Source organism: Labrus bergylta, chromosome 8 (genome assembly GCF_963930695.1).
Source record: "Labrus bergylta chromosome 8, fLabBer1.1, whole genome shotgun sequence".
Lineage (NCBI taxonomy): Eukaryota > Metazoa > Chordata > Actinopteri > Labriformes > Labridae > Labrus > Labrus bergylta.
This window is the reverse complement of record NC_089202.1, coordinates 19,008,326-19,026,914: the sequence shown is the minus strand read 5'-3', so window position 1 is coordinate 19,026,914 and position 18,589 is coordinate 19,008,326. Positions and strand designations below refer to the sequence as shown.

At 38.2% G+C, this 18,589-nt stretch overlaps 2 protein-coding genes across 2 annotated transcripts; both read right to left on the bottom strand.

Moving 5' to 3' along the window:
* Positions 1–3,334: 3,334 nt before the first annotated feature.
* On the bottom strand, positions 3,335–7,453 carry LOC109976492 (sialoadhesin-like). The gene is made up of 8 exons (XM_065957887.1): positions 6,868–7,453; positions 6,603–6,693; positions 6,087–6,159; positions 5,590–5,931; positions 5,132–5,443; positions 4,226–4,489; positions 3,554–3,659; positions 3,335–3,443 (listed from the first exon to the last, which is right to left on the bottom strand). The coding sequence occupies exons 3-8, from the start codon at positions 6,130–6,132 to the stop codon at positions 3,335–3,337; spliced, it is 1,179 nt and encodes a 392-aa protein (XP_065813959.1). The 5' UTR covers positions 6,133–6,159; positions 6,603–6,693; positions 6,868–7,453.
* Positions 7,454–10,823: 3,370 nt separating this feature from the next.
* On the bottom strand, positions 10,824–17,996 carry LOC136179808 (sialoadhesin-like). The gene is made up of 7 exons (XM_065957884.1): positions 17,916–17,996; positions 17,185–17,257; positions 16,470–16,817; positions 16,012–16,323; positions 11,719–11,958; positions 11,048–11,153; positions 10,824–10,932 (listed from the first exon to the last, which is right to left on the bottom strand). Exons 2-7 carry the CDS (start codon positions 17,228–17,230, stop codon positions 10,824–10,826), a joined length of 1,161 nt encoding a protein of 386 aa, XP_065813956.1. The 5' UTR covers positions 17,231–17,257; positions 17,916–17,996.
* Positions 17,997–18,589: the final 593 nt, after the last annotated feature.

The following is an 18,589-nucleotide window of genomic DNA, read 5'->3' as shown; positions in this document are numbered from 1 at the left end:
AATTTATTAAATGATAATTTATTGCAAACTAAGGCAAATCATCCTGTTCAAAGAATGTGCAATCTGTAAATCAGTGGTGGTTGTAATGGTGAATGTGTTAAGTGTTGACAAGAGAGTGACAGATTGAGAAGCCAGTTTAAATACTAAGGCCCAGCCTGCCCAGGTGTATATAAATTGAACTGGCTCCGCCCCTTTCTACCTGAACTTAAGTGGGGAGCGATACAAAGCAGCAGGAAGATCACTGACAGTCAGGGGTCATCACACCCTCCCCCTAAAATACTGGGTCCCACCCAGTACCCATAAACAAATTACTATATTTACCAAATTTAGTTAACCAAACATAAGCAATAACATACATATTTGACCAAACCCAACATCACTTATACTTTCCCAATGTTAGTTTTAGTTTCGCTCTCAGACGCCTGGATCAGGTCCTAGGACCACTTCAAGAGTAGGAAAACAAACTGTGATTAGCAGGCTAGCTAAATGTTCCTTATAGAGATCAGTCTGAATTAAGCATCTTTTAACACCAGTGGCCAATGCTCTATTGACAAGGCTAGTAACTATCATACAAAATCAGAGGCACAACAGTGGCACTAACATACATGTCAAAATGGTGTAGTGCCCAAATAGGAACCAAACTTTCTGTCTCAATGATGAGATCAAACTGACACAAAGTCGACCTCTTGACAAGCCACTCAAGCCCTAGCTTTCTTGCTTGAACTACTACAAAAACTTATTTATTTCATCAGAACAGACAGGTGCCACCTCTGGACACTCTGTTACAACATCATGTTTCTGCAGGACAAATTGCATCTGGGTTAATTGCAAATCACTGATCAAAACTCACCTCTTCAAACAATCTTTTGATGTATGATTGTGATATGTGTTCTGTTTATCTGTAGCTGTACCTTTATGTTGTTGTCTTTATGATTTGTGTGGAATGCTGCAATGTCTGTTAGTCTTTCCTTACTGTGCTGTTGCTTTTGTCTTTTTTATCAAATGTTTAGTGTGTAAGAGTTTTTGAAAAGTGCTTATGAATAAAATGTATTATTATTATTATTATTATTAGATATAAGAGAGGCATTGGCGGATATGGAGCTCAGCGTAAGGGAAGGAAGACTGCTTATATTCTTTCACAAATTCATTCATTCTTTCATTTCAACTTAAACTACTTCCTCTGTCTACCTGCTCTGGTGATCAGCTGTTAATGGGTGTTTATTCTTTAAGTAATTAACCAACCAGAGTCGGGCACAACCTCTCTCAACCAATCATCCTGCTGCGACAAAATGCTAAAACAGTTCTCTCTCTTCCACAATCATTCTGTCATTTCAAGGCAACTGCTGCAACCCACCACCGCCCCAGTCACCTCCATTCCAGCTCAGCAGAGTCCAGATTCAGGCTCATTATAGCCTCCATTCCTCTTCACCACCACCAGTGTCTAGACTCCATAGGGGGGTATCCTATCCTGCTGTCGGCCTCATTACCCTTCCGAGTACATGAAGTCGTCACGATGGAGTCTAATCCTCCAAAGACTTTGCACATTCAAATCTAAATTGTCGCACATTTATTGTTAAATAAATAATTGTTCATTCTCAATTAAGTCTCTCCTGATTGAAATATCAGTCTCAGCTTTTTTTTCCTACCTAATATTAATATCACTACCCAACACTGGCTGTTACACACTGATGTCACTGCATTCACTTTATCTTATCATTTCTGTGTCCAGAGGCTGTCCGTAATGTGTGAAAAAAATGAATGTCCTGTTAGTGCTGTCATTTTATATGATGCAACCCGAATACTGGATGTTGTCCTGTTTGTTGGGGTAATGTTGAATGTAAGTTGTAAGATATTGAGACACAGTCCCACGGTGATGCTGATAAACTTAACTAAATAATTCATGGCAGGATTAGGAGAAGGCCGTTATTTTGTTTCCTCGAGGAACAGGAACACCTCTAATAGCATTCATCAACAATGTCCTCCTGTCTGGGTTTTCTCAGATTAAATTGAGTAGAAGTAAAAACCTGAGCTTGTTGATTTGTAAACGTGACTGAACAAGGACTATCTTTCAATGATAAAATCAAGCTGGTTAAAACACGTTGATGGAAACTGAGACCACGAACTTCCCCAGCAGTATTAGGACGCCTTTCTCAACCGCCAGAAGAGCGGAAACTATAAATTCAGAGATAAACATGTATCTGTTACCACTCTGTTGCATCATCACCTCTTCTTTCAACTACAGTTTGTTAGCGTTTGTTAACCCAGGAGACCTGTTGCTGTCACTTTGAACGTGAAATGTTTTAACATTCTTGTGTGATTTAGGATATCAGCTCGTCAACACTTTTCTTCAATTTCAAAACATTGGACAGAGCTTTCTTCCCCCGCCCCCTCCCTCATAGAGCCAATGTTCAAACAGGTTGCTATGTCGTGGACACTGAAGCTTCAGTTTTTAACCAGCTCTGCATCGGTCTAGAGACTTTTCTGCTCTCTAACCTCTCTCCTTTTTTCAGAAGCAACCGCCTACCTTCTCTGCTCAAAATACAATGATTCTGCGCCACAATGGAAAACTAAAAGGAGGACATACCAACTGCTATGTTTTCAGATAAACCAGCACTTAAACAGATCATGTTTCCTTAATGTCTGATGATATAGAAAGACCATTTCAAGATTTAATTCAGAAGATATCTTACATATTGGACCTTTAAACTATCCTCCTTAACCTCGTCTTTGATTCAGGGCCATTTAAACCCTGTCCTCTGGAACTGCCTCACAGGCTTTCTTTAATCTGATTGGAAAACAAGAGCATGCAATGAATGAATCAAAACTTTATTACAGACTCAGGGTCCAAATAATAAAATCCAAAAGACATAAAATACAATACAAGATACATGAAATTCAAAGCACAGTATAAAAACCTGCAACTTAAATGCAATGCATGGTATAAAATCACTAAAAAGATAAAAACAGCGCCCCAGAGGATACAACTGTACCAATGTTTCCATATCTTGGATTGATTCAATGTGCATCTCTTTTGATAAACCATTTACTTTTTCAATAAAAAATAAAAATCTTGATTAGCAGAGCTTCAATACAAACAAAAGTGAAAACCATCACCTCAAACTTATCCACAATTAATGATCAATATCTCTCCAGATTTGAACATCAGAGGCTTCATGGAGAAAATATTATGTGAAATTACTGAGAATGAATCATGTATTGCGCCAAACACCCTGCAGAATATTGAAATATCACATTCATATCTCAAAGTCGATATTTAAAGCAATGCAGGAAGAGCAGAGCGAGAGAGGGAGACAGAGAGAGAGTCTTCAAATAATCAGGTATGACGTTTGGCAATGACATCATAGTCTGGAGATCTGTTAGTGTGATCCAATGCCATGTAAGTGCTGTCCTCTTCTTTTGGCTTCATGCTCGCTCTTTGTTTCCTTTAGTAAAAGAAGAAATGAGGATTAAAAAAGGGTTTTACAAACAACTCATTTGTCATATCTTCATCAGCACAGTTTATTCCAAAAAGTCTTCCGGTGTAATAACATACCAAAGAAACACCATGCAGAGTGTGAGGACGATGTTCACAGTGAGAGACACTCCAGTAACAGCCCAGAAGAGAACTCCACCGTAGGGTCCACAGTTATCCTCAAGACCTGTCATAAGAAATAACATGATAATATCATAACCCTGTTTGGGGGGGGGGACACTTTTTCAACTTGATGGTTTTTACCACTAAAGTCTACTTCATTGTCAGTTTGACAGTGAAGGAAGTACCAAAGTTGTATCATATTTCCCAATCAAGACCGCAAAGCGAGCAAGAGAGACGAGTGTAGGCTGAGCAACCAAAAGACTAAAAGAAGAGGAATGGTTTCAGCAGGAACAACGCTGAGCCAGAAGAAATTCAATATTCATTTTTGATTGTTTCATGGTGGTTATGTTCAAAAGCACAATTTAAACACACTAAACCCACTGGCACATGAAGGAGTTGATTATGAAAGGGAAACTGAATGATTGATTGGCCCAAATTGGCACACATGGACATTTGGATGAAAAAGACAAATTAGTAATGTTTTATATACTAATTCAGAAAGTGCCAAAGATGGAAATCAATCTTGAAAACTGAAACATTAACAACATCTTATAATCAGTAAATCACTGCTCTGGAGGAATTATAGACCTTTAAAGGTTTAAAAACACACAGTTTAACTTGTATACATACGCTGAACATATAAGTCTTTGTTGTCAGATCGTCCACTCCCCAGTTCATTTTCAGCCTTGCAGAAAAAAGGACCGCTGACATCTGAAGCTTTGACAGTTAAAACACGTCCAGTCCCCATGAAAGTGTCCTGGCCTCCATCAGCTCTGTACCAGGTGTATTTCTTTACAGCTGGGTTGGTACTGCTACTACAGGTCAGAGTCACAATGTTGTCTTGTCGTATTGGACCGGACAGACTGACCGACACTGTGGGTTTTTTGGGTGAATCTGGGAGGAAAAAAATAAACAGACTTGTTCTTTTGATAATTGAATTGTAAACTGTCACTTTCTTGCTGATTTGGAAGAAAAATCATGAAGAAAATTACTGACTCTGCTTCAGCAACATTTGAAGCCTTTGCTTTTCAGCATGTTTGCACTTACAAGAAAGGTTGCCATTAGTTTCATGTTTTCTGTACATTAAAGGGAATTATGTTAATCCTAAAATGCATCTTAATCAGAATTAGATATATGGCATGCAGATGTAGATGTTCCCTTTTGTCTTTTCTTCTCAGTCTCTGCTTTAGCTTGATTTCAAAGCAGCTTGAAGTTTATGCAATTAACAAGAATTGTGCCTGCAAAGGATATTTTGGATGAGGAAACACTTCAGAGAAATGAAGCAGAGCAAGTTAAAGGCTTGCTGTTGAAGCTTTGTGAGCAAGAAAATACAGAAGCATCTCACACTGAGGTGTTTGATTTATTAAATTGATGTCATGTCAACACTGATTAGAAAATCTAAAGAATTGGGTAAAGATTTACTTTCAAGGACTTATTGTTTCACACCTAATTTAATTTAGTCAAGATTTTAAGGAGATGAGAGAGCATTTAAAAGTTTAAGTTTGAATTCCTTAATCACAAGACAAACATACTCACATGTAATGTCAGCTGTTAAACTGGTGTTCACAGATGACTCAGTGCTGCCATCTTGTTTTCTGTAGACAGCAGTACAGGAGATTTCCTGTCCGTGATGGAGGTGTGATGCGTTGAAGTTCAGCACAGAGATCTTGACTTTAGTTTTGTCCTGATTCTCCTGCAGGGTCTCCTGACCTTCACCCAGGCCGGGGCTCCATGTCAGATTTGGAGGAAGAGACAGACAGGGAGCTGGAGCAGAGCAGTTCAAACTCACTGAGGTTCCCTCTTTCACCTTCAGTGTGGGCGGAGTCAGAGTCGGTCTGGGTGGATCATCTGTTCAGAAGATACATAAACATGTATAAGCAGTCATTTCTCTCTACTATCAAAGGTTTTATTTATCTTTATTTTAAAGTAATCAACGATAAGGTCAGAGAACTACTACATGACTGAACTGTTAATAAGTTGAATTTGAAACCTACCTGTGACTGAAATTTTCACGCCATCAAAAAAGTATTTCAGATCATTGTCACATTCCAATCTAAAATTATGCACTTTGTTGTTTTGAGGTTGCATGTCATTCAGGGTTGTGGTGCAGTCTTTTTGTGTTAGGTCACCGATCAATTGTCCTTTCTGTTGTGGATTACTGCTATCAAACACATCAGGTCCAAAAGTACTTTCTCTCCATAATGCTTTACAAGTGTTATCTAAGTTGACATTATATTGATCCTCTACGTCAAAGGAGCAGGGGATTGTCACACAGGATCCCTTCAGAACCTCTATCGTCTGTGGTATAATGCTCTCAAACTGTCCACACAGGGCACCTGAAACACAAGAAAGAACATTTAAATAAAGAAGAATGTGTTAATCATTTGTGAATTTTTGGACTAGCTATGTGTAACGCTAAGTTTTTGAGGTATTATTTCAAATTACTTTTTGTTTTTTACAGTGGTGGGCTTAATGTGAGTGAATATCTCACCTGGGAGCAGACAGCCAACAAGAAGGAGAGTGAGAGCTACAGCCATCTTTGTGTTTCAGAATAGGCAGAAAGTCTGGAGAGTACACATGGGTACACATCAGTTTCATACTAAGTATATTTGAGTTATTTCATACTTCTGAAGTTGCTTATTGCAGCATCATGTTGTAGAGGATAAAATGATTAGAAAAAAACAGGAAGTTTTGTGGTCTGTGAAGGCAAAAGTGACACATAATGCTACTTTTCATTAATGTATTTTCAGTCTATAGTTAAAATGAACGCTATAATCTGTTTATAGGCAGCTCCTTTAATCACCAGCAATATACAAAAACACAACGACAGCTTTATTACGTCCAAGATCAAAGAGAAAATGCTTCTCCTTTTACAGTGTCTGTTTTTCCTTAACCTATGGTATTAGTTTATTGATCTAAATCCAAGTTGAGAAAAAGTACACATTTTTAGAATTATGTATCAAGTGCTGATTTTCATATTTTTCTTATCAAAATCATGTAAACTTACATTCTTGTCAGGTCCTCTGGAGCAGAGAGGTGAAGATGTTCAGAGGAGGGACGTTTCCTTCAAAGTGTGTGCTGCTTTTTCAAACAGCCTTCTTCAGTAAATTACACGAGGAAGTCACAGTAGTGAACATGCGTGTTACAATCATTTTACAGTCATTTCTATCATGGCTCATAACAGTGCCACAACTCTTCTCAATTACATGTATTCTTCTGTTCTCTTCTATTTTTCATCTTTGGAACTAAATTAACATGTTTGTAATACTCACCTATTAGTCTCCACCCGCCTGTTTTATGAGATTTAAAGAAATAACACATTGTTCAGGTGCAGGTTACTGTATTTGTACACCTAGCGAGCTATGAGAGAAATGACAAAACAGATGTAAGAAGATAAAACACATTCGAGAAGGATCAATCTATTTATAACCAACGGAAACATTATTTTAAAAAATGAATAAATTATAACAATGATAAAAGTCGCTTTGGATAAAAGTGTCTGCTATGTGAATTGTAGAATTGTAGAAAAGTGCTCAAGGTTCCACCAATGAATGAAAAAAACAATAAAATTAATCACAAAATTAAGCCAGGATATTTGCAAATATGGCTACAGCTTTTTCAGTTCAGTGATAGCAGCAGAAAGATAGTTATTTTTGTTCGGCTTTGTTCTGCCCCTTGGGACTGAAAAACCTCCGTCCAGAGGGAAGATGCTGAAAATCACGGTGCAAAGGGTGGGAGTCAATGTTTAAGACATACTGTAGGTAGCTATCTGCTCTAACGGTCTGGATTACAGGGACGCTTGGTAGAGCCGTGACTCACCAACCAGCTGATTAGACCATTTAACAAGGTATTTACTTTTAAATAAAGTACAATACTTCCTCCCATTAGTAAAATAGATGATTACTATTTGAACTCCACAGACAGACAGTGGTGACTGTGGCTCAGTTGGTATAGTTAGTTGTCTCTCAACCAGAAGGTCGGGGGTTCGATACCCAGCACATGTATGATGTGTCCCGCTGCTTCGTCGGTGGAGTCTGAATGTGTATGAATGGGATGAGTTACTTCTGATGGTCACTTTTCATAGCAGCCTCTGCCTTAACTGTGTGAATGTGTTGGTGTGACCTGTGGAGTAAAATCTTTGAGGACTCTTCTCGATCACACATGTTCTCTTCTATTTTTCATCTTTGGAACTAAATTAACATGTTTGTAATACTCACCTTTATTATGAATTTTTAAAACACATTAATTTCAATGTAGACCACAAACTTCCCCCATAGCATGCAACAATAGGAAGCCTCCTCAACCGCCAGAAGAGCGGAAAACTACAAATTCAGAGATAAACATGTATTGTTACTACTCTGTTGCATCATCACCGCCTCTTTTAACTCCAACTGTTAGCGTTCAGTCTGCCGAGATCTACCAGTCCTCACAGGGAGCCGTAGCCATTACAGACAGCCTACAAACCCATTTAATATGCACATAACAAACAGTTATAATTCCAGATTATTTTTTTACTCTTATTTTAGGGTACATTTTAATATTAAGTTTGTATTTATATCAAATATTTTTTCCCCTCTAAATTAATGTAGTTTGCAACAAACAACTTTAATCTGCGTTAATCTGTGTGAAGATGTTCACAAACTACAGCAGACTGCTGTGAGATGACGTTGCTATTGTTAAATTAGCTGCAGATACGATGAGAGTGAATGGAGTAAAGTCGTACCTAACCTTTGACCAGATCACGTGTGTTCTCGACTCGGTCCTTACAGATAAACTATGTGCTGTAGCACTAAAAGTAAAAAGGTTCACATGGTGGCTGGAGTTTAACTTAATCCTGCTTCATTGGGTAGACAATAGACCACACCATTAGGCCGTCTCAGGTCAGTGTCCGCCATCATAGTGACGACAAGTGATCACGTCACCATCTTACAGTTTGAACGTGATCACTTGTGATTACGCCGCCATCTTCTAGTTTTTAGTGACCACACGTGATCACGCCGCCATCTCAGTTTGAACCTGATCACACGTGATTATCTTCATCATCTTGTCCCTCTCTCTCTATCTCTTCCTCTCTCTCTCTCTCTCTCTCCCTTACATACACAACCACATACACACACACACACACACACACACACACAAACACACACACACACACACACACACACACACACACACACAAACACACACACACACACACACACACACGCACAGGCTCACACACACACACCCACACACACACGCACACACACACACACACACACACACACACACACACCAACACGCACGCGCACGCGCACGCACACGCACACACACACGCACACACACACACAGACACACACACACACACACCCATACACACACACACACCCATCCACACACACACACCCACACACACCCACACACACGCACACACACGCACAGTCTCACACACGCACACACACACACACACACACACACACACACACACACGCACAAGCTCACACACACACACACACACACACACACACACACACACACACACACACACACACACACACACACACACACACACACACAACTACATAACTACAACCTTACACCCCATTCACAAGCTTTGCTTCATAATGTTTGGCTTGCTTCAGATTAGCTTGTAATGGTTGTTGATTGACTGTTACACACTGATGTCACTGCATTCACTTTATCTTATCATTTCTGTGTCCAGAGGCTGTCCGTAATGTGTGAAAAAAATGAATGTCCTGTTAGTGCTGTCATTTTATATGATGCAACCCAAATACTGGATGTTGTCCTGTTTGTTGGGGTAATGTTGAATGTAAGTTGTAAGATATTGAGACACAGTCCCACGGTGATACTGATAAACTCAACTAAATAATTCATGGCAGGATTAGGAGAAGGCTGTTATTTTGTTTCCTCGAGGAACAGGAACACCTCTAATAGCATTCATCAACAATGTCCTCCTGTCTGGGTTTTCTCAGATTAAATTGAGTAGAAGTAAAAACCTGAGCTTGTTGATTTGTAAACGTGACTGAACAAGGACTATCTTTCAATGATAAAATCAAGCTGGTTAAAACACGTTGATGGAAACTGAGACCACGAACTTCCCCAGCAGTATTAGGACGCCTTTCTCAACCGCCAGAAGAGCGGAAACTATAAATTCAGAGATAAACATGTATCTGTTACCACTGTAATAATGTTTTAACGTTCTTGTGTGATTTAGGATATCAGCTGGTCAACACTTTTCTTCAATTTCAAAACATTGGACAGAGCTTTCTTCCCCCGCCCCCTCCCTCCTAGAGCCAATGTGCAAACAGGTTACTATGGCGTGGACACTGAAGCTTCAGTTTTTAACCAGCTCTGCATCGGTCTAGAGACTTTTCTGCTCTCTAACCTCTCTCCTTTTTTCAGAAGCAACCGCCTACCTTCTCTGCTCAAAATACAATGATTCTGCGCCACAATGGAAAACTAAAAGGAGGACATACCGACTGCTACATTTACAGATAAACCAGCACTTAAACAGATCATGTTTCCTTAATGTCTGATGATATAGAAAGACCATTTCAAGATTTAATTCAGAAGATGTCTTACATATTGGACATTTCAACTATCCTCCTTAACCTCGTCTTTGATTCAGGGCCATTTAAACCCTGTCCTCTGGAATTGGCCTCACAGGCTTTCTTTAATCTGATTGGAAAACAAGAGCATGCAATGAATGAATCAAAACTTTATTACAGACTCAGGGTCCAAATAATAAAATCCAAAAGACATAAAATACAATACAAGATACATGAAATACAAAGCATAGTATAAAAACCTGCAACTTAAATGCAATGCATGGTATAAAATCACTAAAAAGATAAAAACAGCGCCCCAGAGGATACAACTGTACCAATGTTTCTATATCTTGGATTGATTCAATGTGCATCTCTTTTGATAAACCATTTACTTTCTCAATAAAAAATAAAAATCTTGATTAGCAGAGCTTCAATACAAACAAAAGTGAAAACCATCACCTCAAACTTATCCATAATTCATGACCAATATCTCTCCAGATTTGAACATCAGAGGCTTCATGGAGAAAATATTATGTGAAATTACTGAGAATTTATCATGTATTGTGCCAAACACCCTGCAGAATATTGAAATATCGACACTTATATCGCAAAGTCGATATTTAAAGCAATGCAGGAAGAGCAGAGCGAGAGAGGGAGACAGAGAGAGAGTCTTCAAATAATCAGGTATGACGTTTGGCAATGACATCATAGTCTGGAGATCTGTTAGTGTGATCCAGATTCATGTAAGTGCTGTCCTCTTCTTTTGGCTTCATGCTCTCTCTTTGTTTCCTTTAGTAAAAGAAGAAATGAGGATTAAAAATTGTTTTATATACAAGTCTGCTCCATTTGTCATATCTTCATCAGCACAGTTTATTCTAAAAAGTCCTCCGGTGTAATAACATACCAAAGAAACACCATGCAGAGTGTGAGGACGATGTTCACAGTGAGAGACACTCCAGTAACAGCCCAGAAGAGAACTCCACCGTAGGGTCCACAGTTATCCTCAAGACCTGTCATAAGAAATAACATGATAATATCATAACCCTGTTTGGGGGGGGGACACTTTTTCAACTTGATGGTTTTTACCACTAAAGTCTACTTCATTGTCAGTTTGACAGTGAAGGAAGTACCAAAGCTGTATCATATTTTCAAATCAAGACCGCAAAGCGAGCGAGAGAGACGAGTGTAGGCTGAGCAACCAAAAGACTAAAAGAAGAGGAGTGGTTTCAGCAGGAACAACGCTGAGCCAGAAGAAATTCAATATTCATTTCTGATTGTTTCATGGTGGTTATGTTCAAAAGCACAATTTAAACACATTAAACCCACTGGCACATGAAGGAGTTGATTATGAAAGGGAAACTGAATGATTAATTGGCCCAAATTGGCACACATGGACATTTGGATGAAAAAGACAAATTAGTAATGTTTTATATACTAATACAGAAAGTGCCAAAGATGGAAATCAATCTTGAAAACTGAAACATTAACAACATCTTATAATCAGTAAATCACTGCTCTGGATGAATTATAGACCTTTAAAGGTTTAAAAACACACAGTTTAACTTTTATACATACGCTGAACATCTATGTGTTTGTTGTTGGATCGTCCACTCCCCAGTTCATTTTCAGCCTTGCAGAAAAAAGGACCGCTGACATCTGAAGCTTTAACAGTTAAAACGCGTCCAGTCCCCATGAAAGTGTCCTGGCCTCTATCAGCTCTGTACCAGGTGTATTTCTTTACAGCTGGGTTTGCATTAGCACTGCAAGTCAGTGTCCCATTTGTGTCTCCTTGCACTGTGGTCCCTTTGGGTGAATCTGAAAAATTATAACAAGGATTAAAGTTCTCCGTTGCTACTACAGATTTCCGTCAATTTCACTATTGTAATAATTTTAGTCGGTGTCAATCGGACAAATAAAAGTCGTGCAAAATGGGTTGATGACATAGCCCTACCCTCGCGTGCAAACTGCGGTTTTTAATGTCAGGCATTTATCTGAATCCTGTAACACAATTGTAGTTTTGTGTTTGTGTGGCATTTTAAATATAAAGTCAGAACTTTGATCTGCTACATGAAGTCTGCTCGGTGTATAGTAGGCTTTTATTGTGGTAGAGAACATCAGCGTGCACTGCCCATCATATCAGGATTTGTTTTCAGGCTTCGGTGCGCAACTTTATTTACCCAACCAAAGTGAAATACAGGAGAATGATAATCCGTAACATTACCTGCAGGCAGGGCTAACACTCTGTTAGGAACGTGCATCAAGACAACAGGTGATACAAAACAGTACTCACACAGAGCAATGATGAACTTTCCCACATTATGGTCTTTCTCTCAAACACAGACTTGCCCCTTCCTACATCACAGATTTACTAATACCCTATGAGCCTAGCTGCTGCTTACGTTCCTTAGGTAGTAGCGTCCTCACATTTCCCACAGCCAACCTTGTCACTAAAGTTGGCAGGGCATTTTCTTCATATTCTTCCTGCTGTTGTCTCTCCCCTCTGTGTGCTTTGTATGTATGTGTATGCTTTGTCTATGACTACTTTTGAACACACTACTCCAGACTAGTTTATGTGCACACTGGATGGGACACTTTTAATACACATTTGAAGCCAGGGTCCTCTACTACTACAGATTTAGCGTGTAACCTGAAAAGTTTAGTAGTCTTCCACCCTCTATGCTTTCACATCCAGAGGCTTTTTAAAAACAGTGGGGATACATTGTTGTTGGACACGTCTTTTCTTTTGCCTAGCTCTGGTAATGGGCACCTCTGGGAAATGGTGTCTTCATTAAAATGTTCAATATGTTCAAATGCACTGCAAACCCAAAGTTTCCCCCACAACTGATTTAAAAAACTAGGCGGGTCTTCTTGCTTTGCTGTGTACAATATTACTCTTTCTTTTTTCTTGTGTCTGCTACTTCCTTTTGTTTGTTGAGAAAAAATCAATAGCTTATAGTCTGGAGCATTACTGGAAAGTGGATTAGGGTGTGAATACTGCCATGAGGGATTGCCTTTTTTCTCCACTCAGTCGTCTTTGTCTTATCACTGCAAGTACTGAACCATGAGGTGGTACAAATACCATTTCAGGCCTTATAACCATCATAAAATCCAAACTGGTGAGTAATGAGAAAATTCACTCCACTTACAGTGTGAGTCGATAAAGACAATAACTAATCAGAACAAAATATATTTTTTACCAGGCCATAAACATGTCCATTTCTGCTGTCACAATGGACATTATAATACGGGGTGTGTATGGGACTTCTGGTTCTTTATTCTTCTGCATCAGTTCCATTTTTTTTTACCTGTGTTCATGTACCTACACTGAACATCCATCTGTGTGTTGTTCGATCTTCCACTTCCCTCTTCATTTGCTGCACGGCAGAAAAAAGGTCCTCTCTCTCTAGAAGCTTTGATGTTTAAAACACGTCCAGTCCCCATGAAAGTCTCCTGGCCTCCATCAGCTCTGTACCAGGTGTAGTTCTTTACAGCTGGGTTTGCATTAGCACTGCAAGTCAGTGTCACATTTGTGTCTTCTTGCACTGGACCAGAGGGACTGACTGACACTGTGGTCCCTTTGGGTGAATCTGAAAAGAGAAAAAATAAAGTTGTATTTTTTGAAAATGTAGTTTATTTGTGATGAGGGATAGAGAATGTTATGCCTTTATCCTGAACAAGCCCTGCTAAACATCAATAGAAACAGCTAGTAGGACCAGTGTTGGGCTGTAACATATCACTAGTAACGCGTTACAGTAATAATATCACTTTTACAAGTACCAAGAAGTGTAACAAATTACTAATGAAATTCCAGTAATAATATCACAGTTACCCACACAAAAAATAACTCGTTACTACATTACTGTTGTTGTTATTACCCCACTTCAGATTTATGCAACAAACCCCAGATTAATTTTGTTGCGCACCTCAGACAAGTAGGAAGGTAGCGAGCCAGATATGCGGATTTGGGCTTTTTTTTAGATGCCCCAGAGAGTATTTTTTTTTGGCCATTGGGCTTGTTTTTTGTCATTTGTTGTCACACATACCTGGCAACCCTGGCTAGCTTGAAAGATGGAAGTTTACATTCAGTGGCTTGAAAAATTCCCATTACTTAAGTTTTGTCGACAGGAAAGATAACAAGAACATCATCATCAAATGTAAATTGTGTCCCAGTACCAGGACTCTTTATACTGTAAAAAACAGGACTTCAAAACTCCTTAAGCACTTACAACATCTGACGACAACACAACAACATGAAGCTCGTGTAAATAAACCCCACCAATGAGCTGTGGAGGACAGCTGTTATGGAGTTATATCAGTCTCAATATTCACAAATGCACACAGAATGATTCATAAATGTATTTCTGATTCACACACAAATATTTATAATTTTGTAAACATAGACTAATAGAAATCCACAATTATATAAACTGTTCAGTCTGCATTTACAAACTGTTTGTCATTTGTGAACCTCACTGCATTCTTAATTTGTTTTTGAAATGGGATATTAAAGTCCAGTGTTACATTCATTTATAATCAGATACAACTGTGACCTTTAACCCTGTGATGAAAACACTGAGTGTGAAATGATCTGTTGACCTCTTTGTGAAAAACATGCAGATTGTTTTCTTTATGTTTAAGTATTGACAGGAGTTATTAAACCACTGTGTGACATTAGTCATCACTGCTGTTAGCTTACGTGCAGCTTGCTGGTTTGTTGTTGCATGTTCAAAAATGATAGTATCATCAGCGTACATTAGGATGTCTGACCTAATAGCATTCATTTATTAGATCATTTATGTAGAGGCTAAACAACATCCAACAACCATCCAACCACAGGGAATTGGGGGGGGGGTGGCCACCAATGCGCCTTGAACGCTAGTTGCCACCCAACATTAAAGAGAAGAAGAAAAAGACTTCAAAGAGCCAATCATGTCGCAGGGATAGCGATAGGCGGGCTTACAGACCTCAGGAGCGGAAAGGAAACAGCTGAAATTAGCAATAGCTACTCTGAAGAAAACGCTGAATCTACCGGCTCAAAGTAGAAGAACACATCATCGACAAGACGACAAGAAAGGCCGCTTAACTTCTGCAGTTTAGAGACATTTTGGCTATTTACAGTCCAACAAAAAAAACAGAGTAAAGTTCTCTGTTAACTGTGCCAAAGTGCAGGTAAAACGGCGACGCCACGAACCTGTTACCCCATTGGAAACAATATGACCCATTAGAACACACCGAAGGAAATAAATGTCCAAATGTCATAAACGAGTGTTAGTGTGCACCGTATTGTAAATAATATAAACTGTCTATGCATGGTGTGGACCCCAGCGGGCCAGTGAGTGTTACTCCCCTGCAACAAACTGTCATAACAGCGTTTTCCAGCTCCGTGCTCTGAGCTTATGATGGTGAAATGTTTCTATCCGTTTAATCATAATTCGTCATGTTCTGACAATAAAGAATAATTATACCATAATGAACCATCTGGTTTCTTCAGCTTTCACTCAGGAGCAGAAATCATCTTTTAAATTTAAAATAAATAATGATTGACAATTATCTTGATAATTATCATAAGAAGACCAGAACATAAAATAACATTTAATTTTAAGCATCAGTTTGCACAGACAACTTTAAAACAGATTTCTGTAATTTGGAATCAAATTTGAAGGGTGTGTTCAGATATTTCAATTTAAGAAAATTCACAAGGACAAAGTTTTTCAGACTGTATGAAATTGGCAGTTAGTGTGTTTTGTGTGTGTTTTCCTTCTTATTTCTTATGAAGAATGAATTGTCAGAGTTGTTTTATGTTGGCATGGTATTCATTGCAACGTCATTGTAATTGGACAGACCATAAGACAAGGCACACATACTCACATGTAATGTCAGCTGTTAAACTGGTGTTCACAGATGACTCAGTGCTGCCATCTTGTTTTCTGTAGACAGCAGTACAGGAGATTTCCTGTCTGTGATGGAGGTGTGATGCGTTGAAGTTCAGCACAGAGATCTTGACTTTAGTTTTGTCCTGATTCTCCTGCAGGGTCTCCTGACCTTCACCCAGGCCGGGGCTCCATGTCAGATTTGGAGGAAGAGACAGACAGGGAGCTGGAGCAGAGCAGTTCAAACTCACTGAGGTTCCCTCTTTCACCTTCAGTGTGGGCGGAGTCAGAGTCGGTCTGGGTGAATCAACTGTTCAGAAGATACATAAACATGTATAAGCAGTCATTTCTCTCTACTATCAAAGGTTTGATTTATCTTTATTTTAAAGTAATCAATGATAAGGTCAGAGAACTACTACATAACTGAACTGTAAATAAGTTTAATTTGAAACCTACCTTTGACTGAAATTTTCACGTTATCAAAATAGAATATCACACCTGAACATTCCATTCTAAACATATACACTTTGTTGTTTTGAGGTTGCATGTCATTCAGGGTTGTGGTGCAGTCTTTTTTTGTTAGGTCACCGATCAATTGTCCGTTGATTGTACTCTGTTGTGGATTACTGCTATCAAACACATCAAGTCTGCGATCAAATTCTTTCCATAATGCTTTACAAGTGTTATCTAAGTTCACATTATATTGATCATCTACGTCAAAGGAGCAGGGGATTGTCACACAGGATCCCTTCAGAACCTCTATAGTCTTTGGTATAATGCTCTCAAACTGTCCACACAGGGCACCTGAAACACAAGAAACAAATCCTTATTACAATTATACATTTCCAGTACAATCCTTATTCATATTGAGTTTATAATGTCTATATTGCTAAAAACAGCAATGTTCATTGCACGTGTCTCTGTTAAATAAACAAACAAAAAAATAAAGTCATGATACATTTTATTGTTGGCTCTGTTTCTAAAAATCTTATCAGTATGCTTTCAAAGATAAAATAGTCTTCACATAAAACTCAGGATTCATCATTTTCACACAGCTTTTTTACATGAAAGTTGTAAATTTAACACCAAATCTCTACATTATGATATCAATAAAAGAAAGCAGAACACATTCGTCGCTAATTTCTTTGACAAATATAAGTGAGCATCTCACCTTGCAGCAGACAGCCAATGAGGAGGAGAGTCAGAGCTGCAGCCATCTTTGTGTTTCAGAAGAGGCAGAAAGTCTGGAGAGAATACATGTAGATTTACAGTTTAGTGTATTTCCCTCCAAATAAACTTAGATTTCATTTTGAGGCTGTTGTTGAATGTGATCTTTGCAGAAGTTGCAGATGGAGAAATATCTTGAAATGTTTCAATCTTCATCAATGTGGAAAAGGTTGGATCCAGAGTTTAGTTAACTAAACTGATCCCAACAAAACTAAAAGACTTCAAGGTGTGCAGCTTCTCATTTTAAGGTTTAAATTGAAATCTTTCTGCATTTCATTCAATTCAAGTAAAGATGCTCATTATTAAAACATAGAAGATGAAATGATTATAAAATAAAAAACAAGAAGTTTGACTGCCTGCCTCAAGGAAAAGAGACAAAACAGAAAAATATATATATATTTTGTCTGAGTTCATTTTGTTTACAACTTCTTTAAGGAAACTATTTGATCAGTAATAATGCCCAGAAGAAAAACTGCATGAGAGCTTTAAAATGTTCAAAACTTGATCAGAGTGAATGTTTTTTTTCTTTCCCCTGTAACAAAGTTTGTTTGATCAACTTCAGAAAAATGCACTTCTTAAAAAGTAACCTTTATGATATTAAATATGTTGATTTGTTATATCTCCTGAAAAAGTATAAAGTTATTTAAAAGTGATATAAAAGTTTTTTAAACTTACGTTTTTGTCAGGTCTTTTTGAGCAGAGAGGTGAAGGATGTTTAGAGAAGTGAAGTTCCTCATTATTTGGCCGCCTTCATAAACAGCATTCAAAATTTGTTTTGAAAATGAGGAAGTCAAAAAAAAGTGAACATTCATGTTCACATTCATGTTCAGTACATTTCATGGGAATAGTTTTCATACAGGGTCACATCCTTCTTTACATTTTATTTACTATTGATAACAAACATCTCTTTATGCAAATTATTTCTATCTTTAGATCTTAAATAAAACATTGACATTTTGGGGATGTCAGCATTTGATGAAAATGCAAAAACCAATAAAAAGCCTGTACTGTCAAAAGAATGTTTATAATTCTTCTATAATTCAATAACATCTTGATGTGTTTCAATATTTACAACCCATCAGTTTGACTAGAATGTTACTTTTTGAGATCCACATACAGGAGGTGACAACTTATAAAAAACATTGTTGTCAAAGCTTCTGCCTAATCATGAAGCAATGAAATAAGCAGGCTACTCTATAAATTACTTTTTTAATCACAACACAATTATCAATCAATTATCAGTTATGACAAAAAGTACTTTCATTCTCACTCAAAGTCAGCCAACTCATTTCTTTCCAGGTGAAACTGAATGATATCCAGCTATTTGATTCTTTCAGGATAGTCTACTG